Here is a 24941-nt window from a genome sequence, read left to right as displayed (position 1 = left end):
CTTCTACTGGTGGTATGTTAGGTCTAGTGGATACCATTAAAGACTAATAGAACACCTTTGACATTTGGTAATGGTTATAATGGGAATTGTAATGGTTTTAATGGTTATAATGGGAATTGTAACGGTTATAATGGGAATTTTAATGGTTATAATGGGAATTGTATTGGTTTTAATGGTCCCCGTGGGTCTCAACTGGTAACTTGTTGCCTTCTACTGGTGGTATGTTATGTCTAGTGAATACTATTAAAGACTAATAGAACACCTTGTGACATTTGGTAATGGTTTTAATGGTTAACAGGTGGTGGTTTGGAATAGTATTTGTATTGGAAACCATTAGAATTTCTGTGATGGTTTTTTTCTTCCTTTTTCTCTCAACAGGGATCCCGTGTGGAAAAACGTGATCTTAAGTGCTGTATGTAGTACGGCTGTTGTTCTAGTCGGTTATCACCTTTTAAAGATGTGCCTCAAAGTGTTTTATTCCTCAGAATTTCTTATTTATTCAACAATAACACGTCTTCCTTATTTCTACTAAACAAGATAGCTCTTACGCTGTAGCAACTATAATCGCACGTTTCCTCACCTTTTACCCTCTGCTGAATAAGAAGACAGAAATAACAAAATCTCAGTGCAGATTGAACCTCTGACACTGGAGACTCCTTCCATAGGCCTTATACTGTATAAACGGCTCCTCACGTGCGATATGGTGACCCATATCAAAAACGACACGCATTTTATAATCTGTTTACGTGGAGCATCCACCATGCAAGCCCCTGTGCATGCGGTTACTATAGAAGCCATAACGATAATTAAGTGCGGTCCATCATCCAAACACTTTGCTCGCACAGATGATTGACATTTGTTTACAGCGTCCATCATTATTCCCAACGTTTTACTCTGCAGTTACTTCCTGGATTCTTTGTATAATGTATATTGCACATGTTAGATTATTCTCACAAACTTTAGACATGAATGAAACCTTTCTGACGTTTACATTTACCGCTGAAGTCCAATTCAGGTAGTCCGATAATGTCCCTGAAGACATGTGCGACACGATTTTCCGTTTAAATTGATGAACTTGTGTTTTATTCGACGTTATTACTTCAACCTGTTCACCTCGATCCATCAGGAGTGTGAAAATTGTATATAAATAAGAGCTCTGGTGAATTAAATAATATTGTTTCGTGAGTGTAACGTCTGGAGAGTTGTGGTGGTGTCGCTGAACCGTAGTAAGATAATCCGTAACAACAAACCGTACCGTAAAGGTAGTTTCCCAATCTTGCTCCTTTGCCCCATTATAATCCGCCAGTTCGAACTCCTCAGCTCGTGGCTAAGCTAGTTATGACTTTATGCTGCGTGCGTTATAGCTTTAAAACCCCTGAAATGTGCAGCGTCTGGTCACGCCAAGATCGGGATTGGGAAACCGTGTAAACGGTCCGATCCCCGGCGTGTCGTGCACATTCGGCTAACCCCTACGCGTTGGTTGTCTACCGCGACTAGCAGGTTCGGTGTCCTAATACGTACTAAGACTTCCTTCGGTGTGTAAAGAGAACCAGGGTGGCTGAGTGTTTAAGGTGTTGGACTTAAGATCCAGTGGGTGAACGTCCTCGTAGGTTCAAATGCTACTTCTGGTAGGGTCCAGGGTTTAGGCTATCAGGGTTAAAAGGCATTTTTGAACCACTTTGTGGCAGTGGTTAAGGCTGATCAGAAGGTCTCGGGGGGATTCAAGCCCCAGCACCTTAACAAGGCTCTTAACCCTCTCTGATCCATAACATAGCTGACCCTGCGCTCTGACCCCAACCTTCTAACATGCTGGGATTTCCGAAGAAAATAATTTCACTGTGCTGTAATGTATACGTGACAAAAAAAGCCTTCTTCTTCTTTTTCTTCCTCTGAAATGCCATCAGACGCCGGTGACGCTGAGTAGACGGTGTTTTGTAATGTTGTGGCTGGTCCAAATTGGTGGAATGCGTGGTGGGAACGGTGCCTGTTTATTTGGGCTGCCATTGTCTGATTGCAGTATTCAGTAATTCATAACAGAGACTGGAATGCTTGCTGCTACTGGTGTCTTATGAAAGGGGCCAGTGTCTGGAGCTAAAAAAGACAAGAGGGTCCTCATTTAAGCTCGTCTTGCATAGATAGCTCGCATCTGAATACTGAAGTGGTCTGGATTAACCGACTGAATCGCCAAAATCTGAAAGGACGAATATACTCAAAGTGTGAATTGTCGCATGGCTGTTGTGTGTGTGTGTGTGTGTGTGTGTGTGAAACTGGCTTGACCTGTAAAGCAGGAGGGTCTTTTCAGTATGGATGACTCTAGATCTCTCGAGATTACAGGTTTCACCCACCTGCACTGGTGATGCTATCGGGTCGACCCATTAGCAGAGATCACAGTATTATCGGAAAAATTTCTCGGGCAATACCGTTGCATTTGCTACTTTGAATGAACCCCGTTCAGAAGCACCGCCCGTTATCGTTCGTTATAAAGAGCCGCACTTACACTTGCCGTAAACATTGCCCACTCGTGCATGTTGAGCCTTGGTGGTGTTCAGTTGCTGGGTTTTGCTTCATAATTACATCGTTTACAACAATTCACAACAATTTCCTGTCGCTGGCCAGCTTTATAAAAGCCAGACTTCATGCCGAGGAGTATTTCGTGTTTAGTTCTGGTGGAATCTCATAATATCCTCCATCTTTAGACCTTCCTGTTGCGGGAAACTTTACCTCGTTACGAAGTGCTGCAACTGGAGACTCCTTCCTTACTAAAATCAAGACAGAGGGAACAAGTGTTTATATTTTTTAATGTAAGTGAAAACTATAAAGAGAGAAAATGTACGATGAGCACTTTTTATTTATTTATTTATTTATTTTATCCTACTACGAGTGCTTTTTTTTTTTGCGTGAATGTATGGTGATTTCCATACATCTAGCTGATCTAAAACAAGATTCTGTACTTGGCCAAAGTGGAAAAATTAGTCCGTCGATAAAAATGAGATGATGATAAAAACTAGTGATGGAGATTTTTTCCGACGAAATAATGAATTAGGGGGCATAGGTCTCATGTTTCAGTGCTATAAGTAGATCTATTTAAATGTAGACGTGGCAGGAGAGGACAAAACAACAGCTTTCTTTCGTTAATTAAGAAGAGCATCACCGGGCATCACCAGAACTCTGACTAGGTTTAATTGGTTCCTGATGATGAATGAATGAATCAATCAAATGAATCAGTCTGCAGATCTATTCATGATGATGTTTCGGTGCTTTGTCTTTGTGTATTGGGTAATCTAGTGTTTTCTTCATAATCACCTTTACGTCATCTGGAGGATTTTCGCGTGACTATGGCCGAGGTGAGCATTTCCTTTCACGTTTAAAATTTGTTTGAACTTGCGAAGCCCAGCTGAAGTTGGCACGTTTCTGAACAACGGGCAGGATGTTGAAACCCGTCACGCGTTCTGAGATTCACCACGGCACCGTCCCTAATCTCGCCGTATCACACGGACGTCATTGTCAGGTTCCTGTCTCTCGCTGCCCCAGGAAGAGCTGTTGCTTTGAGAGGGACTGCTGTTTAGATAAGATGAGACCTGCGGGGCCAAGATGTGGCTTTGTTTTGAGTTGTTTCGTCTCGAGCTGCTTTTTCGGTCCTATCAGAAAGCTCACCGTCGGGTCAAAACCTTTTCCAGAACACCCATCCCCCCCCTCCCCCTCCCCCCCAACAGGCTTTCTCAGAGCTAAAATCTCCACTGCCCAGAGTTATCTGCATTTCAGTGACGGATAGCACTGAAACCGGAGACGATTGAGATGCCGGGCTGTTTGGCGTCAGTAAAGTTCCCGGATGAGAATAGATCTAACTTCTACCTGTCTCGACTTGTAAAGGCAGAAGGGCTGATGAAAAGTTAGCGGGGTTGTGATGACACTGTGAAGCTGCTAGGAATATCAGACAGTTTTGACATTTTGGGGACCTTCGCTGGTCCTCTTAAGGAAAACTACTTTTAAAAAAAAACAAACTATTTTTGTAGTTACTGAGGTTAGGTCACTGTGATTTTATTTATATATATATATATATATATATATATATATATATATATATATATAAAAGAGATTTAAATTATGCATGCGGATTTAACAAACTTTTTGTGAAACCCGGTCATTTGATGTTAATGACGTGAAAGAGCATCAATTAGGACAAAAGTAATGGCACCCTAGGCAGCGTTATAACGAGCGCGTCCCAGATCGTAGTATGTTGAAACGAGTACCCCAGAGGTTCCCGGAGGGTCTTGTATTTCCGGTAGATATTCGAAGTGTGGATCCGTGCACACTTTTTTTTTTTTAGTTAATATTTTTTTTTTTAGTTAATATACCCACAAGTCTTTGCGCGAGGGAGGAGGAGTTTTGTGATGGTTTGCGTCGCCGTATTCACCCTGCAAACATGGTGGATGAGTGTGAAGTCGGCGATGCGTCTCTTCCGTTACGTGACGTGTTAGTGTGTCCCGGTACTTGCGTACTCTTTTGCTAAACTCTCAAACGTATGAACTTTTTCTCCACTAAAAGAGTGCATATATTTTGTGCATATGTAAGTAGGCGAATTGGTGGTAAGTGGTAGCCAACGCAGCACTGACTGAGCTACATTACTGCAAGTGTGTGTGTGTGTGTGTGTGTGTGAGTGTGTAAATGTAGCACTGGTCACAGGTTGTACAAACAGCTCCCCTGGCCCACTAGCTGAGTTTACTCATGCCTGTTTACCGAAACCTCCAGCTATGTATCGGATTCCACATGAAACCAGCGAACGTGTTCCACACTATGTACACACAACAGTCTAAACTACAGCACCTACACTACCGGTCAAAAGTTTCTGGACACCCGACTGAAATGTTTCTCACGCTGTTGATCTGAAGCTGTGTGATTAAACACTTATCGTTTTAAACGGACGACTCGGAGGGAGTCGCTCCCGAAAAGCAGCCGATGAGAGTCCGGCGTCGGTGTGAACTCAGGTGTGAACTCTGTTTAAAAATCATCTCAGGGAAATTCCTCAAGAAATCAGTCGAGAAAACGTCTGGAATATTCTAGGCGAAAAGGGCGTCGACTTTGAAGATACTAAAATAACCAATTGCTTTGATTTATTTTGGATTTATTTTTTTTTTTTATCACAACATAATTCCCATAGTTCCATTTGTGTTACTCCAGAGTTTTGATGACTTTATTATTATTATTATTATTATTATTATAAAATGTGTGTGGGGGGGCGATGAAAATAAAGAATGAGTGTGTTGAAACTTTTGACCGGTAGTGTATCTCAAAACTTTCCCTCCCCTCTCAGCCTCTGTGGCTTGTAGTGTTTCAAATTTCCTGTCAGGACTTTTGCGCGCCGAAAACACCACCACCTTACTTAAACCTAACTGTGACGAGCTTAACTTTCTGAAATGTCAGTCAATCCGTTCTTATTTTAATTGTTAGTTTATCTTGTAGCATGGAAGCAAAGTCGATACAATTTATTCCCGAGGGGACGCTGCCGTTACTTCTACCTTAAATGTTAAATAACTCCAAGCGTCCTACGTTGCTATTCGCTATTGGCGTCGGCCATCTTGTCAAAACTTGTATGTACTTACTTGTACTTTTCTTGCACTTCATTTATCAATGTTTTTGCCTGGTTATGGTCTGATTATCGGTTGTTGTCTTTCCCATAAATATTCGATCCCATGGCTGAAAACTAGCCGATGATGCCATTTTTACATTTTTTTAAAATAAATAATAATAACCCTAGTTGCAAAAGTAGTAGATTAGGACGAACAAATCTTTGGGATGTACTATGACCGTAATTGTGAGTAAACCAGTAAATCACATCACTGATTATTTTCCTGTAACAGCATACCTACATAACGTGCTTTTTAACCTTTATTTCTCTCGTGCGAGTGAAGTAACTGACCCGCGTACGCATTCATTCTGAATGAATATTTGTTAATGACACAAGGACTGACTGTTCGGGCTGTTTGTGTTTTCCATCGTGTTTAGCCGCATCACACACACACACACACACATGCACACACACCTGCATTCATATTTGTGTGCGTTTAATAATCACAGGCTGTTTCTGACTCATGTAGGCTTTTCCTACCGAGAGTGTAATTACAGTGCATGCTGGGAACTGCTGTGAGAGCGGTGTTTTGGCGAGAGACAAAGCGAGGCCTGTGTTTTGCAGGCCCACGCAGCAAACATTAGTACAGCAGTCACATGATCACATGACCTCGGGCTCACCTCCAGCGCTGTCGTTGGTCACGAAGCTCATCCAAAACCTGAGTGTTTATTGTTGTGTAGCGGTGACGTGTGGGTGTTGTTGAACGTCTCAATAATGGTTAATGTGTGTGTGTGTGTGTGTGTGTGTGAGAGTCTGTTTCCTGCACTGGCCTACTGTATACAGTGTCTTTGCTTCAGAGAACACAGCGCATGATGTCCCGTGCGCATGTTGCCCGTTCCGTTGCATGTTGCATTGTTCTCTGCGTTTCCCGCCTCCTCTTCCTCCGCTTCCTCTTTTCAAACAGTGACTTCATCATAACCTGACAAGGGTGTGCGGCTCTAGAGCAATAATCAACAATGGAGTGGTGTGATGCGTCCAAACACAAAGTTCCTCTTACCACCCGGAAGTTGATTATTTTCATATCACAGCACGTCTCCCGGTGCTTTATTTCCCTTATACATCCGAATGTTGCCAGATTGTTGAAGAATGCCACATTTATACTTCATTTAATCTGTTTTAGAGTCACGTTCAATTTTGTGGAGCATCTCTGAGACAAGTTAGTTCCTGTTTTAGTTAAAAAAGGCAACAAGAAAATGTAGCTTCTCGTGTTCTGGAGAATCCACCAAGCCATCAGTGGTGTTGATGGCTCCATAAACGCTCCATAAACGTCTCCTCACAGAAAACGTCACCGTATCATCAATTGCGCACATTTTATTTATTTTTTTAATCTGTTGACTGTAAGGAGATGTTTATTCTCGGGTTATCAAAAGTACTGGTACTTCGGTACCAAGTCCGTACTAAAAAGAGAAAAGTTGAGGGTACTAGATTTTCATAAGTACCTGACGCGTTGCCTGACAGGTGGTCAGTCGGGAACTTTTCATGGGTGCACCGTGCAACAAGAAGACATTGGAGTCAAGCAGCAGCAGCTCTGCCGGTCACCATGGCTACGTCTGAACCCACATACCTACCTACTACATAGTAGGTGAAATACATGTATTTCTCTCGGACGCTCGTTTTCCGCTTTCGGTGCTATTACCGCGAAGTCTATAAAAGCCGCGCCCATAGAATTTACTTCCATCCCGATAGATGAACCGTGCTTTCAGGAAGAACGCCGCTTACCCGCGGTATTTATTCAAGCAGGCGAGTTTAAAACGATGGAAGCGGTTGCATTATTAATGTTGTAGCATAATATTTCATTGGAGTGTATTATTGCGAGAAAACATCCTCGTTCTTGCTTACGTGATGGTTAGCGTACGCGCGTTTAACGCTAATACGGTCAGGAGTCCTTATTAACCGTTTAATGCTTTTAACTTTTACTGGGGTTAAATAAATGGGAGGACATGATGGGGGGGGGGGGGTAGTAATTGTACACAGCGGATGCTTTTTGATGAGCGATATATATCTGAGATTTATGTGTCGGAGAATAATGTGTGGCTAGCAGTGTTTACGTCTTTAATATCCGTCAGCCAGAAAAACATTTCTGCTCTTGTCTGGAGAACTCTAGTAGCTTTAATAATGAAATATTTGAAGTATGCAGAATGGCATTTTTAAATATACGTTTTATACTGATATTTAACTTTTATTCATAAAATAGTCTGCTGTTCAGTTAGCATGTTTCTGTGCGTTGCTTTGGTGCCGAATTTGGTACCGTGGAATTTTACCGGTATTGGTACCGACTACTGCAATTTTGGTACCTCGACAATCCTAGTTTATTCGACGTTTTTGGAAGGAGTCTGCAGCGTCAGAGATTTCTAACACTCGGGCGTAAAGCTAAAATCGTCAGGACAAGCTGTAATGTTGTCTTATTGAAATCATGATTTTTGTTTTTCCCCCTCTCTCTTTCGGCTGCACCCGTTTTCGTCTTATTAACTTCCTGATATAGAGGCTGGTGAGGGAACGAGGCTTTCTAGCTGATATAACGTAAGTGAAAAGACGAGCTAACTCATTTCATGGACGTTCCACAGCGATAAATGTAACCATATATATATATATATATATATATATAAATAAAAAACCAATAAAAAGTATGATGCGTTGTTCTTTTATTAAATAAAAATCGTTAACACAGGCTAACAAGAGGAGTAAAGCACTTTGTGACATGCTGTTATATGGAATCTGTTTTTACGTTTTTATTGTGCATTTTTTTAAAATGTAGTTAAAAATTTAAAAATCCTCCCATTTACACGTTTTTTTTTTTCTTTTTTTCTTTCTTTCTTTCTCCACTTTTAGGAAGCGGGTCATCGTTTTAAGTATTAGGTTTGAGGTTTTCAGTGTTATGTTAGCACCGAGCTATCAGTGTAGCACCTTGAAACACCATGAAACACTAACATGCATTACGTTTAGAAGTTCATTTACTTGTATCGCATGCAAAAATGATCAGCTGTACGTTTACTATAAAAGTGGCAGAGCATGTTATAGGTGGAGGAAAAAAAAAAAATAATGAACGTAAGGAATATTTGGTCATTCCTCCCGGGCTCGTGGAAAAGCACGATGTTCTGTCTTTCAAATTCTCCAAGTGTTTAAAGACTACACGCACGGACCCAAAAGAAAATAAAGAGGTGGGAATTATGTTTTGGTTCAGACGCCTCACGGCCTGCTCCTGGACTGGGTTTTGTCGTGTACTGGAGGAATAGCGTGTCTAGTTTTCAGCTGTTGTTGGCAATTAGTGAAAGAAACGGACCTGACTCTTTTTTCCAGTCGTAAATGTTTTAAGCAGCGTTTCACACGGACGTTAAACGGAGCAGAACTTTGCTGTGTGTCAGCACTGTGCTGTACTAACTCATCCTGTGTTTGAAAAGCTTCAAAGGAGTCATCGTACGGGAAAATAACTGAGTAAATTTTAGTTCAATCTTCGTTTCGATCTCCTTTACGACTCTGATTCGGCGTATCGCGTCATGAGGCCTGTTGGTTGTTTGAAATACCTTCCTGGCTGATTTGAATGTAAACGATCATTAATTGAACTGTACGATGGAATGGATGTAGATGTGAGCTCTTTGCGCTTTTCTGTTTTTTTTTTCCGGCAGTACGGGGCGGAGTTCCGCAGGTTTTCAGTGAACCGAGCGAAGCCTGGCAAATTCGAGGAGTTCTTTAAGCTGATCATGAACCTCCACCGCATCGCCAACATGGAGGTGATGATCGGCTACGCCGACGTCCATGGAGACCTGCTGCCCATCAACAACGACGACAACTTCTGCAAGGCCGTGTCCACTGCGCACCCGCTGCTCCGGATCTTTATCCAGAGACAAGGTACGCAGTCTTTTTTTCATCTCCAGGGCTGTAAAGATTCACTGATTGTAACAGGGTGGCGGAAATGGAGTGGATTATTCAATAAAATGCCATTTAGAAACATTTTCCAATAAACATTCAGTGCCACTCAGTTGCAGAAAAGGAGGCGTGGCCTCGGTGGCTGTTGGTCTCAAGGAAGGCGGTGTGGCCTCTGTGGCTGTTCTCAGTGAAGGAGGTGTGGTCTCTGTGGCTGTTAGTCTCAGTGAAGGAGGCGTGGCCTCTTTGGCTGTTGGTCTGAGTGAAGGGTATGTGTTGTACTCTCTGGCTGTCAGTTCAACTAAAAGAGGTGTGGCCTCTCTGAATTTCAGCCCAAGTAAAGGAGGTGTGGCTTTGTGCATATCAGTTTAAGTAATAAGGCATGGTCTGTCTGCATTACAGTCTTAGTGAAGAAGGCGTGGCTTTGCATGTCGGTTTAAATAAAGGAGGCGTGGCTTTGCATGTCAGTTTAAGTAATGGAGGCGTGGCTTTGCATGTCAGTTTAAGTAATGGAGGTGTGGCTTTGTGCATGTCAGTTTAAGTAAAGGAGGCGTGGCTTTGTGCATGTCAGTTTAAGTCAAGGAGGCGTGGCTTTGTGCATGTCAGTTTAAGTCAAGGAGGCGTGGCTTTGTGCATGTCAGTTTAAGTAAAGGAGGCGTGGCTTTGTGCATGTCAGTTTAAGTAAAGGAGGCGCGGCTTTGTGCATGTCAGTTTAAGTAAAGGAGGCGTGGCTTTGTGCATGTCAGTTTAAGTCAAGGAGGCGTGGCTTTGCATGTCAGTTTAAGTAAAGGAGGCGTGGCTTTGTGCATGTCAGTTTAAGTCAAGGAGGCGTGGCTTTGCATGTCAGTTTAAGTAAAGGAGGCACGGCTTTGTGCATATCAGTTTAAATAAAGGAGATTTGACTTTGTGCATGTCAGTTTAAGTAAAGGAGGCGTGGCTTTGTGCATGTCAGTTTAAGTAAAGGAGGCGTGGCTTTGTGCATATCAGTTTAAGTAAAGGAGATTTGACTTTCTGCATATCAGTTTAAGTAAAGGAGGCGTGGCTTTGTGCATGTCAGTTTAAGTAAAGGAGGCGTGGCTTTGTGCATGTCAGTTTAAGTAAAGGAGGCGTGGCCTCCCAGCTACCACTTTTCAAATGAAACTGTTTGTACAACAAAACGGTAAAAAATGGTACCGAAACAGCTCTAAACATTAACATTGTTACCATCTTTCATCAGATTGTTGATTGCATATCAAGACCTATGTAGTGTCGTAAAGTAAAAATTGATAGCTTTATTAGTCTCTTCCCACAACCTTCAGTCTCCGGATTTGTTCCAGTCCTGTCTTTATTCCTGCTGTGTTTTTCCACCAGTAAGCACTTCATTCACACCGAGCTGAAAATCAGTTCAGATTCTTCTCTCTAACGCTGACTGGCACCATGTTTACAGACAAAATGCTGAGTAAACACTGTCATGTGATTTTTGGGATTTTGAGCAGTATTTTTGTTTCTTTTTCTTCATATACACACACGCGCGGACACACGCGCACACACAAACACACACACACACAGACTCTGTGCTGTTATTCTCTATCTTTGCCTTGTCACATTTTCCCTTCATAGGGCCAGGTATTGGGCTTGCACAGCATTCATTGGAGTGTGTGTGTGTGTGTGTGTGTGAGAAACAGTGGTTAAGGTCTGGAGGTGACTTCCTGTAGGAAAGGCTGGTGGTGTGACTGGGTTTCCTGTGCAGAAGATCTGTGTTTTCACATGTCTCGATTCATGTTTTTACAGAGGTACAACCCTCAAATCTGGACAAATATGGTCGCCTTTGTGGAAAAGTACTGGTGTGAGGATGATGGTGTTTAGTATTCATTAGAGCGTTATCTATTTGATTGAGTCCTTCTAGTGTGTGCGCGCGCGCGTGTGTGTGTGTGTGTGTGTGTGTGTGTGTGTGTGTGTATGCTTCCCACATTGGAGCACTGGGTTGCTGCCATGGCAGACATTACATAGCTACAAAAGAACCCCATGCAAGCCCAGCAGGGAAAAAGAGATGTCGAGCGGCTCCTGTCTGTCTCTCTGTGTCTCCATAAAAAGCACGCACATTCATGTCGTGAATCCTAGCTGGATGTTTGCCGGTCTTTACACGCTAATTTTTGCATACATGTAAATGAAGACAGTAACAGATATTGGAATCCATCCAGTGTTCATTACTCAAGTGCATCAGTTAGTTTGTGGCGGGATTTCAGGATGACACGAGAAATGTCTGGGTGTGGCCTAATATTCTAACGAGCATGCGTGATCGACGGCCGAGCAGGAATCGAACTCGTTCAACCCAAGTACGGACCGATCGAATCAAGGCGCGTGATAAAAAGCGGCGTGGGCGGGACCTGCGAGATCAGGCTTCTGATTGCCGAAGCTTAGGCGAGATGTTCTTCAGATGAGCTCCGCCCACTTTGCGTTGAAAGGGGTGAAATTCTGGCTCACGTAGACACTGCGAAATTCTTCTGCAGGACCAGCATTAATTTACATTTGATCACAGTTTACAGTATCATCGCAGTATTTTATTTTAAAAGCCTCAGTCTTCTCAATGGGGAATATTTCACCTCACACCTAGGAAGCGTTTCATTCAGACGTCTTAAATTTGCCCCACATTAAAAAAAAAAGTCCCGCCTACCTATGGAGCCTCTTCACAGATAAACGTAGCGTGCTAGCTACTGTATATAGTAAACGAATGAATATCTTCCTTTATTTTCCACACAGGTCCACGTGTAGGCTTTACCGTGTCCCAGCAGTGAATACCAGCACGTCTTGTCTGCCGCTTTTGCGTTACGTAAGCGATGTTTTCTCATGACGGCACAAGCTGTGTGGTCGATGGACTCGGCGTTGTCATGCTAATGCGGCCCGTTTCTCATAGCCGGGGCCGCCATTCAAGTCCGGCGTCCATTGTGTGCGCGGTACAATGAGGTGCGTTGTCAGGGGGGCGTCCAGCTCTCAGGGTGAGTCATCAGACATGAAGCTATGTGGTACCGGGGGGGGACGGGGGGACGACACATTCCAGCTAGTCCTTGTTCACGAAACACACACGTAGCTGGTGAGTCAGTCACGTGTCAGCAAATGTAAGTGTTTTGATGCAAGTGCGGCCTGGAGTTTCAGATTTTATGGAAGTCCTGAAGTTGTGGAAAACAATCTTGACAGGTCATTAAACTGTATGATGTAATATCTCATTATTTTGGCATAATAACCCCTCCCAAGATACCGTGTCCTTATTTTGATCTGCAGTCTTGTTAATTCAGCTTATCAATCCTTTGTTTTAGGTGACCTCATACTATTATGATTCCTAACGCTCTCGTGTGTTATAGTTCCGTAATCATTCGGTCAGAGCGTGCCGTACTATACTATCCGGCTTAGTTACTATCTGTAAACGTGCAAGTAGAATAAGAATTATTATTACTGTAAGCTAATATTCAGTAAATTTGTCCTAATGAAAGTGGGGTGTTAAATAATAATAATAATAATAAGTCAAAACAAGTTGTTATTAAATCGAAATAACATCATGGCACGTTCCTTTTTTTTCCCCCACAGCTCGCAGTTCAGGGCTTCCTTAAGATTCCGATTCATACCGAGCATACCGAAATGTTTCTCTCGAAACCTCCTTCATCCTGAGCCTTTATCCTGTCCTCAGTGCTGGGGACTTCCTTTATTTATTCCGAAAAGACAAACCCTGACGCAGTCTGCCTCAATTTCCGTTCAGCGCTCCCGGCCTTCTGACGTTCTCTTTCGTCCCAGTAGCCGCTGTCTCGGAGCGGCCTAACGCTCAGGATAAGATTAAGACGCAGACATGCCCCTGCACAGCCCATCGCCGGGGACTTCCACTGAGACGAGCATATTGCAGAGCACCTGTTCTGGCCTGTGACGGGCCGGGAGGCAGACAGCATGTGAAAGATCCCTGAGTAATGACTAATCGGAGGCCAAATCTCGTCTTCCTCCATGTGCATCCTGTAGGGAAGAGCGTAAGGACGGGTGAGCAAGTACATGAGGCGGTACATAAGGTACAGCGGGGATTTTGAGACGGATAAACAGAGTGAAAAAGAGACAGTCTGGAAAAAGTCCGAAGCAGAATCTGTTCTGGAGCAGACATTTCTGTCCGTCTGGTTGCTTCATAGCAACTTACACCACAGTGATGCTGAATTTTCGATTCTGACTGGGCAGAAGGTGTCGATTTAAATTTCTATAACAGCAGCCCTGACAGTAGTTTCTATGGTAACAGCCTTCCCTGATGTGGATTTGTACGGTGGGCTGTCCACGTAAGCAGTTTCCCATTGTCTCTCTTGTTTTCATACGAGACGCACACAACTCAGAAAATGTATAAATATAATATAAATAATCTCGATGAACAATTCAAAGCTTTTTTTTTTTTCCCTCATGAAATTCTCTTCACAATCAAGATGTTTCATTTTATGTTATTTTATAAGTTTTAAACATACGGATGTCATAGTTTTCTTCTCAGAGTGTTTTTTTTATTTTTTATTCTCGCATGTGGTATATTCGGATGTGTGCTGTCGGTGTCGATACTTGACTCCAAGTTCAGTTACATATTGACGATATTAAGCTGATGAAGAGCACGTGTCATGTCTCCATCGTTGCTACATATGGAGACGCAATGGTAATTAGTCTGAGTGTGGTAGAGCGAAGAGGAAGACGGCACAGATGTATTGAAACCAGTGTTGGGAAGTGTTATTTTAATCAGAAAGAGCTTCATACACGTCGTATGTTTTAACCTCGGTTCTGGAGACAATCAGCTCTGCAAGTCAGCGGCAGTTCACTTCGTGTTCGGCTGACGCTGCGTTCACATGCTCACCAGTCCTGTTTCCTGTTTCCCGTTTCTGATGGTCATGATTACACCGTGTTTCTGATCGAGGCCTATTGCTGACGTTCGCTGGCTGGCTAGCCGCATAAAGATGCATAAGAGCACAATGGTAATGCATGAAGCCTTAACGGTGATGCGTAAATATGTAACAATGATGCGTAAAGACATTACTGATACATACCAACATGAAACAAAAAGACAGAACAGTGACTCAGATAGACGTTACAACTGCGTGTAAAGACGTGACGGAGACGCGTAAGGACGTGACAGAGACTCGTAAGGATGTGACGGAGCTGCGTAAAGGATGTGACGGAGCTGCGTAAAAGACGTGACGGAGATGCGTAAGGACGTGACGGAGATGAGTAAAGGACGTGACGGAGCTGCGTAAAGGACGTGACGGAGCTGCGTAAAAGACGTGACGGAGCTGCGTAAAAGACGTGACGGAGCTGCGTAAAAGACGTGACGGAGCTGCGTAAAGGACGTGACGGAGATGCGTAAAGGACGTGACGGAGCTGCGTAAGGACGTGACGGAGCTGCGTAAAGGATGTGACGGAGCTGCGTAAAAGACGTGACGGAGATGCGTAAGGACGTGACGGAGATGAGTAAAGGACGTGACGGAGCTGCGTAAAGGACGTGACGGAGCTGCGTAAAAGACGTGACGGAGCTGCGTAAAAGACGTGACGGAGCTGCGTAAAAGACGTGACGGAGCTGCGTAAAAGACGTGACGGAGCTGCGTAAAGGACGTGACGGAGATGCGTAAAGGACGTGACGGAGCTGCGTAAGGACGTGACGGAGCTGCGTAAAAGACGTGACGGAGATGCGTAAGGACGTGACGGAGATGAGTAAAGGACGTGACGGAGCTGCGTAAAGGACGTGACGGAGCTGCGTAAAAGACGTGACGGAGCTGCGTAAAAGACGTGACGGAGCTGCGTAAAGGACGTGACGGAGCTGCGTAAAGGACGTGACGGAGCTGCGTAAAGGACGTGACGGAGCTGCGTAAGGACGTGACGGAGCTGCGTAAAGGACGTGACGGAGCTGCGTAAAGGACGTGACGGAGCTGCGTAAAAGACGTGACGGAGCTGCGTAAGGACGTGACGGAGATGCGTAAAGGACGTGACGGAGATGCGTAAGGACGTGACGGAGATGCGTAAGGATGTCACGGAGATGCGTAAATTGTAACAGCTGTGCATAAAGACGTAAAAGTGTGGCATATAGATGTCACAGCTGCATGTAGAGACGTGACAGTGACGTGTGTAGATGTCACAGCTGCATGTAGAGACGTAACAGTCACGTGTGTAGATGTCACAGCTGCATGTAGAGACGTGACAGTGACGTGTGTAGATGTCACAGCTGCATGTAGAGACGTAACAGTCACGTGTGTAGATGTCACAGCTGCATGTAGAGACGTAACAGTCACGTGTGTAGATGTCACAGCCGCATGTAGAGACGTGACAGTCACGTGTGTAGATGTCACAGCCGCATGTAGAGACGTGACAGTCACGTGTGTAGATGTCACAGCCGCATGTAGAGACGTAACAGTCACGTGTGTAGATGTCACAGCCGCATGTAGAGACGTGACAGTCACGTGTGTAGATGTCACAGCCGCATGTAGAGACGTGACAGTCACGTGTGTAGATGTCACAGCCGCATGTAGAGACGTGACAGTCACGTGTGTAGATGTCACAGCCGCATGTAGAGACGTGACAGTCACGTGTGTAGATGTCACAGCCGCATGTAGAGACGTGACAGTCACGTGTGTAGATGTCACAGCCGCATGTAGAGACGTGACAGTCACGTGTGTAGATGTCACAGCTGCATGTAGAGACGTAACAGTCACGTGTGTAGATGTCACAGCTGCATGTAGAGACGTAACAGTCACGTGTGTAGATGTCACAGCTGCATGTAGAGACGTAACAGTCACGTGTGTAGATGTCACAGCTGCATGTAGAGACGTAACAGTCACGTGTGTAGATGTCACAGCTGCATGTACAGACGTAACAGTCACGTGTGTAGATGTCACAGCTGCATGTACAGACGTAACAGTGATGCGTAATAACGGCACACAAACACATAAAGACATGCACTGGGCAAAGATGCAACAATGACGAATAAAAATGATGAGTAAAGCTATAGCAACAATACGTAACGACATAACGTAACAATGATGCATAAAGACGTAACACTTACAGGAAGATGTTGACAGAAAGATGTTGGCAGCTTTGCCACGTTGCTTTCACAGTTTTTTTTTTTTTTTTCTCTTCGTGATTAATGATTCAACTGTGAATTCAAATGACATCCAAATAATGTGGTGTCATGACAGTTATGTAAATGAAGTGATGTGAATTATCGCCGCTTTCTGCGTGTTTCGGAGCAGGGCCGCCTTTTGAGGAATATCAAAGTTGTTTAAGACCCTTTCCGATACAGAAAGCGCCGAATAGAAAAGCCTGGGGAATTTCAGTGGTCTTCTGCGTGCAGAGGAAATCGCAAATCACAAACTTTCACACAAACCAGAAAAGCTCAGATTCTGCAGAAAGAGGGGGAAAAATGGAAATGGAAGCAAAAACCACAGAGCAGTGTGGGCGATGTGGGTTGAAGTTATTTAAGAGAGGCTTTTAGGAGTCGTGTGTGCGAGTTTGTTGTTTGTCTGATGCCTCAGGAAACGGAGCTCAGATCGCTAGAGTCTACTCGAGACCTCAAGCCTGTGTGCTATGCGTTTAGTATTTGGGACATTGCATTGGAGTCGAGGTATGCCATAGGACATAGTTGGATCCTTTTGTCATTTGGACTGTTCATATACATTTTAAACATGTTCGTGTTCGCAAACTGCTGTTGCGTGTTAAAGGGTTTAAATAAATTGCGATGTGCAGTTATTGGAAAACAATCAACCTTGAGGTGCAAGAAGAAAACCTGCATCACACCACCTGGTCGTTGATTGTTGTCGTATAACTGCATGCCCTCACAGTGTTTTATTCCTTCTAGATAGTAACATACTCCGTTATCTCATGGGAAAGAGTATGAAGTAGATCTCACTGATTGTTTTGGCTTGTGTTTAACGGTGGAAATCCTAAAGCTGTTACTGAGAGAACAAAGCTTGGCATGGCTTGAATAGCGATCAGTCATCGGTGCATGGAGTAATGTAGCTTTGGCTGTGGGAACGTTGCCCTGTTCAGTGAAGTGCGTGGCCATTTTTGTCATTTCTGCCATTCAGAAGAAATTAACACGGTGCGTTTGAGATTTGGCTGTTTTTGTTTAGGGGTTTTTTATTTATTTATTTATTTTTTTAATTTTCCCCACCTGTTTGCCTTAAATCTGTTTTAATCCATCACCCATTGGAAAATTCCCCAATTTCAGCCTGGTAAATTTCAGGAAATCGCTTTTCAAGATGCCGGTTGGTAAACTTGTCACGGTTTATTAGCTCATGCTAGAAACGGTGCCCAGATTCTTTCTGTTAAGAGGGAGTGAAGGAGCGTTTTGGGGGGAAGGGAGCAGGGAGAGTCGAGGAGGGAGGGTAGAGGGGTGACGTGACCTGCTCTGATCTCTTGACTCTCAGCTTTATAAAGCCCCCTGCGTTCACAATACACACACGTAAAAAAAAAAAAAGTGTTTCTTCTTTCCTCACGTTGGGGAAGATTGTACTGGTGTGGAATTTTTTGGCCCACTTTGTTTTGTTTGGCATAAACACGGTTCCTGTGTAACATGAGATTTCAGTATTTCCAGCTTGCTACTTTCAAGCTTGCGTTATTGGAAATTTGATTCAAATCCAAATTACAGAATGTGTATCATTTAGGATTTATAGTGTTTATGTATTAACTTCAAATTAAAGAACTTGGAAATATTTCTAGCGAATCATTTAGCTATGCTAAGCAGATAGCTTTTATATATTTCTACTAATTCATTATCAACCGTAATTTTGTATATTAGTCTGTTTGTAATCATTAATTATTTTCTTGGACAAATTGGCTTTGTGTATTTGTCTATTTTCATCAGTGCACTGTTGGCCCCCAAAAAATGTTTTTATGCACTAGCTTATTTAAACGAAACATTTTTATTATCTAGTATTTTTTCTCAGTTTAGATACCGTCAAGTCTCTCTTATCATATGACCTGGGGAATCACTAACTGCCCAGTTCTATTGCTGCGTTCAACTAAATCTTGTAACTCTTGACCTCCGACTAGGAAAAACCAAAGAAAACGAATTTTCTCATTTGTAAGTCGCTTTGGATAAAAGCATCTGCTAAATGAATAAATGTAAATGTAAAACACCCAGTTGATTCCTACTTGTAAACTTGCGACAGTCTCCTTAAAGTGCACCTGTTATGGTTTTGAAACGTGCCTAATTTTGTTTTAAAGGTCTCATACAATAGATTTACACTGGTCAAAAAGCATTATAACGTGCTCATAATTTAAATGGCAGCATTACCTTTTTTTCCCTCCCAGCGTCACAAACGACTCGTTAAATGATTCGTTGTAAAGGATTCGTTCTAAACTCCTCCTTTCAGAGAGCATACTCTGCTCTGATTGGTCAGATGTCCCAGTCTGTCGTGATTGGTCTACCGCTGTCAGCGAGCAGCCGATGAAGACCAGTGGCGGGGCTTTTTGTTACAAACCTACGTCGGTTAGTACAGGAAGTAAAGTCTGGAATCACTAACGAACTCGATTCAGCTGTTCAAAATCGGTTCCTTCGTTTGGGAGTCGATAACTCCGTTTGTCCTGCGCTTTGATCTTTGAAACTTTGCAGACTTTTTACATTCACAAACAGCTCTATATATAACACACTACACGAAAGGTAATATTTGAAAAAACATAATAGGTGCACTTTAACTCTAAGTTCAGTAAGTGACGTCAAATCAACATGGCTGCTTGCAGCATGAGTACAAATGAGCTTGTTAATAATTGTTATAATGCTATTACACCGAGTATACAGTTTGCTGTTTTGAGGAGGAGCGTATACATCTGTCATCACAGTTAGCTGGCTATCACTCTAATGCACAGGGGACAAAGTAATGGCACCCCTCTCACACAGACAGCATTTAACATTAAATTAAACCTTTCACTGGTTCCATGTAAGGTTTGTTCATGCCGTACAGGATTTCGTGGAGTTTTTCCTTTTGTGGTTGATGTGGCCAAAAATGCTTTATTTTGCTGCTGCCTTTTTCAAAATTTGTGATGCAAAAAAGTATTTTTGCAGAAAACTACTTGAATTGGCGAATTTACGTGAAGTTGTTGTCTTTCATGGTGATGTTTGTTGATAAATGCGACCTTTTAGCTGTACTCATGTTCGACACACGTGAATCGAACAGGGCTTTGGCTGAATGAGTATCGTGGTGACGTCACGTGACGCGTCTCGGCTCAAGTCTGCAGTAATTTCGAAAAATCGCAAGCTCCTCCGAATAGGATAGGGTTTCCTTGATTTTGCGTGAATTTCTACGATCGCAAAATCACAAAATCCTTGCGGAACTGAAGTCCCCTCTATGCTTTTCCCATCCTGTTATGTAAGTACATCAGAGGATTACACAACTCGTAGTTGGGTCTCGTCCTGACCCCACACCCCTGTGGTTATTTTTGGCCTGGGGAAAATCCAAGCATAGCTACAGCTTTTTCAGAAAAAAAAAAAAAAAATGCAACCATTACCTAAATAAAGTTTTTATTTATTTTTTTTTTTTTTATTTTTTTTTTTTTATTTTTTTTTTTTTTGTAGAAGTAAAAAGATTACAAGGTTCTATATCCATTCAACAGCAGTTCCTCTCTCTCGTCTGGCCAAAAGCTATATAATTAAAAGCACAGTTTTTTTTTTTTCTTTAATAAGAGATCAGACAAAACAGCAGGTGTTATTAATAATAGGTTTTTTTGAAGCAGGGAAAGAAAAACAGCTGTGGGACCACTTTCCTGTGGCTTCAGTGCTCGTCTTCTCCTCCCTCTCTCCAGTGAAAGTGCTGATCTCCTTCAAAAAAAAAATCCCAGTCAGCCAGAAACGTCCTCTCAAACCAGACGCTATTTTGTGGTTTTTATATTTTTTTGGCTTAGCAGTGCTTCCACAAATATTCACACACGCTCGTTTTGCCAGATTAGCATGTTTGCTCCGCTGTAACACCGCTTTTTCATCGACTATTACTGGAGTCCTTTTCGTGCCGTAGAGCTCTATTACTGATGGCAGCTAATACTACCTAGCTAGCCGTTTTTGTCTCGGCTGGATAACAGCTAGCTAGGTTCGGGTTCTAATACGTTAGCCACTTGCGTTAAACTACGTAACACTATACCACATCACTGCTGAAATTCTTTATTCTGATTGGTCAGAAAGTGCTGCCTCATTTTTCTAGAACAGCAAATCACAGGTTTATATTAATGGACTCGTTCTAAACGTGATCGTTTCTATAATAACGGCTAATTGACAGGGACATCTATGGTGGACCTTTCATATAATCTGATTATAGAAGAAAATGCGTGCAGTTGTTCATATGGTGAGTTTGTTGGTCACCTGTGAGATGTTTATGTACGGGAAAGTCCTCAGGACAGAAGACTGGTTTTCTGGTAACAAGACAAAGTGTCTTTGTCTTTGACTTTGAGAGAGGAAAAAAGAGAGACTGTCGAGGGATCAGCTGTTTAGAGCAGCTATAACATATGCGCTAACAATATTAACTCGTTTCATCGAACTATTAATGGATAAAAAAAAGTATGACATGCCGTTCTTTAATAAATGAGAATGGTTCGTGCAATTTGCTGTGGTATAAGAGAAATAAAACACCGTGGTACGTGCTCTTTGCTTATTTGGTAATAGTAACTCCGCTTCGTGTTGGGCCGCGTCACACCATCCAGTTGTTTATTGTCATCTTCTAATAGAACGCACCATTGTGTTTTACTCCTTACATGATGTCCGTCAATCTGTGAGAGGGGAAAAATATGACTCAAAGCGGTATATAGAGTGTTAGTTATTTATTTTTTTAAAGGTGGTTGGGTAGTAAGCATTTTCATCAGTTAGAGGGACAGGTCTGTGCACCATGTTGTTTTTCAGGGAACTTTGTGTTCAATGGACAGAATGGCACGTGATGTTGGCTTAACCCCTGAAGTCTCATCTTATCATTTCAGTTATTCATTTAAAACCATTCACGATGAATTATTCAGTATCTACAGATAAACCGCGAAGACTAAATAGTCTAATGGGTGCTGGGAGATTAAGGACTTATCGTATCGCAGTAAATAGTATTTACTTACGCAGCCCTCTTCTGCATGAAAGGTACTGAGGATATTTTTGAAGCGCCCATATTGTCAATATTGTGGATGTTAAATATCCCAAGTACACTCTATATCCAATTCAGTTATTTGGAGCTCGGATACATTTCATCCTTCTTGCATTTCAGGTTTTTGGTTTTTTTGGTAATTTGTGCACAACAGCCAGCAGGTTTTGACCTTTATCTTGTGCTGAATATGGTGAGCAGTCGCTCTGAGGTGATTAATCAGGCTGTAGCAGGCGGCGCTCGGCTTCACCTCTGTGTCTCCTTCTGTGCTGTTGCTTAGTCGCTGCTCCACGGGAAGCTCCTGACTTTGTTCCTGTGCCATGTTTGCGGTAACGCTGTAAAATAACCTCGGCGGGTGTGCCTCTGTCTGTCTGTGTGTGGTCCGTCTCATAAAGAGGTGCTGTACTCTCAGCGGGAGTAGCCATGTAGGGATGCTAAATGAACTGCAGGTGGGATGGAGTGGAAACTGACACACCACCCTCGCTTTTTCCACGTCTCTGACGACCCACAGATCTTCATACACTCCGATGTGACTGAGGGTGTGTTTTAGTTTTGCTTCATCGTCGTTGCTCGTATTGCTCTTTAATCCCATCATGACCGCAGCTATGCGGTTCACGGGCCTGTTTTTGCCAGGATTGAAGCTTTGATAAATATAAATAAACATGCTTCGTTTCCCCTCAAATTCATCTCGGTGAGCATTTTGTTTTTGTGGTTTGCCGTCTAATGCATTCTCACTCCACAGACCACAACTCCTGCCTTTATTCAGCATCATCACACGCATGATTCAACGTGATTCAACTGCCTGTTCGGTGTGCCAGTTTGATGACCTAATTTTATACTGTTTAATAGCTAGTGACCTCTGCCAAGATTCAGTTGTCTGGGATGTTTTTTAAATGACTTGGCTGCCTAATCTTGTGTCACGGTTTTTGGATATTATCACAATGCTGTTGTTTTTGTTTTTTAAGCTTGACTGGAACTATATGGGATTGCCTTCGCCGAGAAGGTGCATGTGATGGTCCTTTGAGTTTAAGGATCTTTAGAAGCAAGACATCCTTTTCCTTCCCTCTAAATCAGTATGAGCTTCATCTTCATCTCCATCGTATGAGCACAAACACGCCCTAAAATGGTGCCTAGCTTGGTGAAAAGGGAAGGGTCTGTCTGACAGATGTGAGTCAGAATACTTTGAGTCAGTATATCAAAAGTCTACATGGGCCTAGTTTTATTAGTGCATTTATAAAGGTTTTTGTGTGTGTGTGTGTGTGTGTGTGTGTGTGTGTGTGTGTGTGTGAAATATCCTAACAAGTTAGCTTATATTAGCCGTCTACCTAGCATTACAGTTAAGATTCTGATTTGTAAATGTGACTTAAATATCTCCTGTCAAGGTAGCTTATATTGCCTAGATAGACAGATAGACAGCTTTAGCAGTGATCATTTAGGAATATTCCTTGAATAAATCCTGTTAGAAATCCTGGCAGGTTCGCTTCTGTTAGTTAGCTAGTGTTAGTAGTGATCACTTTATTAATTAAAATATTTAATATTCCTTCATAACCCTGTCAGAAATCTTATCAAGTTAGCATATGTTAGCTAGCTGTCTAGCGTTAGCAGTGAAGATTATGAAAATGTATGCATATGGCTGAAAAATAGTCTGAAATCATGTCAGTTTAGCTAGCTAGCGTTAGTGTTGAAAACGAAGGACAATATTTTTGAATACGAGTTCCTGTCAGAAATCCTAACAGGTTAGCAGATGTTAGCTAGCTGGCTAGAGTTAGCAGTAAATATTATGACCATTTATTAATTTGAGTGAAATCTCCTGTCAGAAATCTTTAATCAGGTTAGCATATGTTAGCAAGCTGGCTAGAGTTAGCAGTGGAGATTATGACCATTTATGTATATGACTGAAAACTCCTGTCAGAAATCAATGTCAGGTTCTCATGTTAGTTAGCATTAGTAATGAGGATTATAAAAATGTATGAATATGGCTGAAAAATCGTCAGAAATCTTGTCAGTTTAACTAGCTAGCGTTAGTATTACGAAGAACATTATTTTTAAAGGAATATGCCTTCCTGTCAGAAATCTTTCTTGAGAAAAAGAACGTTTTTTGGAACGAAATACTTCAGCTATGCAAGTACGAATGCTTCTGAGGCTTTAGTCGGTGAAACCAGTTGATGTCCAGAATGGTTCAGCATAACAAGAATCTATAGATAGGGTAGATAATATATATAAACGTATATAAAAATGGGAAATAAATGTGTCATCTTTTCATTCCTTCACCTTGTTATGTAAAGGTGGAGGGGTTTGGTGGCCTTAAGCTGAAATCTACAGACTGTAGTTGTTTATAGCTTGAGGCTGTACTTTGTAGCCTCTGGATTTTTCCTCAGTCCAGTGTGGTTAGGCAGACATGTGATTCTGGGTGTGTATCAGCAGTGATGCATTCTGGGTAATGGTGGTTCTTGCTGAAGTGTTGTAAAGCTGGTAGAGCTGGTCTGCTCACTCTGCTTCAACTGATTTTTGCAATCTGGAAGACAAGGCCAGGCATGTGGAGCCTGTTAGGCTGCCTCGGTTGAGGCGAACACTAACAGACTCCGTCGTGGATTTCCTCACTTTGATTCAGAACTACAAGGACAAGTGGGAACTTGTTTATCAGTGATGGTGTGTGGTTTTTTAAGAATTTTTTTTTTTTTTTTTTTTTTTTTTTTGGTGCATTGTGGTGAGGGTGCTAACATCTCAAATTCCCCCTAAACGAACACTGGCAACTTGATGACTGTGAATTTTTTAGGTTACTTCTTGCCTTTCATCCTCACAAAGCTTTCTCTGTTTGTCATAAATCACATGACCTCACACTAAATAGTGATATTTCACAATCGCTTAATGGTATTTCATCTTAGGGTGAAGATAATGAACATCTAGTACATTCCGCTATTGTTTTTTTATTCTTTGCATTCTGGCACCATCTTGTCATAGCATTCTTTTGAGGCTGTCTGTAAAATGAAGATAATTAACAGCTTGGCTTGAGCTGTATTCCATGCTGCACAATTGTAGATATCTGCTGTGTTTGGTGGCCATATGCCGAATGTGGAATCTGTTCTCCTCTCTCTAATCTTGACCGTATCCACATCCTCTTTTTCACCGGCTATTGACAGATTTCTGTCTGCTCCGCAGCCTCTGTGGTTAAGGAAGTATGAATATAGACCAGACCCACCTTGTTTCCGCGGCCGGTGCTAGTTGTTTTTAGCGGCATTAGCGTATTCTGGAAAGATCATGACCCTCAGTATGCCTCCATTCCAACGCTGTGTTTAATGCAAGCTTTTTTCAACTCGTCCTTGCTATTTTCCTTAGTGAAGCACCGCCAGTATTATAAAGCTCATTCCATTACTTTA

The 24941-nt window shown here is 42.5% G+C and overlaps 1 protein-coding gene across 1 annotated transcript in view; it reads left to right on the top strand.

Annotated features, from left to right (window-relative positions):
- pard6gb (par-6 family cell polarity regulator gamma b) overlaps positions 1–24941 on the top strand; it is a 44600-nt gene that overhangs the window by 1597 nt on the left and 18062 nt on the right. Inside the window, exon 2 of the mRNA XM_017481057.3 lies at positions 9250–9472. Within this exon, the coding sequence (XP_017336546.1) occupies positions 9250–9472 (223 nt within the window). The remainder of the gene's footprint in view (positions 1–9249; positions 9473–24941) is intronic.

The sequence above is a fragment of the Ictalurus punctatus genome, chromosome 12, assembly GCF_001660625.3.
Source record: "Ictalurus punctatus breed USDA103 chromosome 12, Coco_2.0, whole genome shotgun sequence".
NCBI lineage: Eukaryota > Metazoa > Chordata > Actinopteri > Siluriformes > Ictaluridae > Ictalurus > Ictalurus punctatus.
The sequence above is the reverse complement of the archived record's forward strand: the minus strand, read 5'-3'. Positions and strand labels throughout refer to the sequence as shown.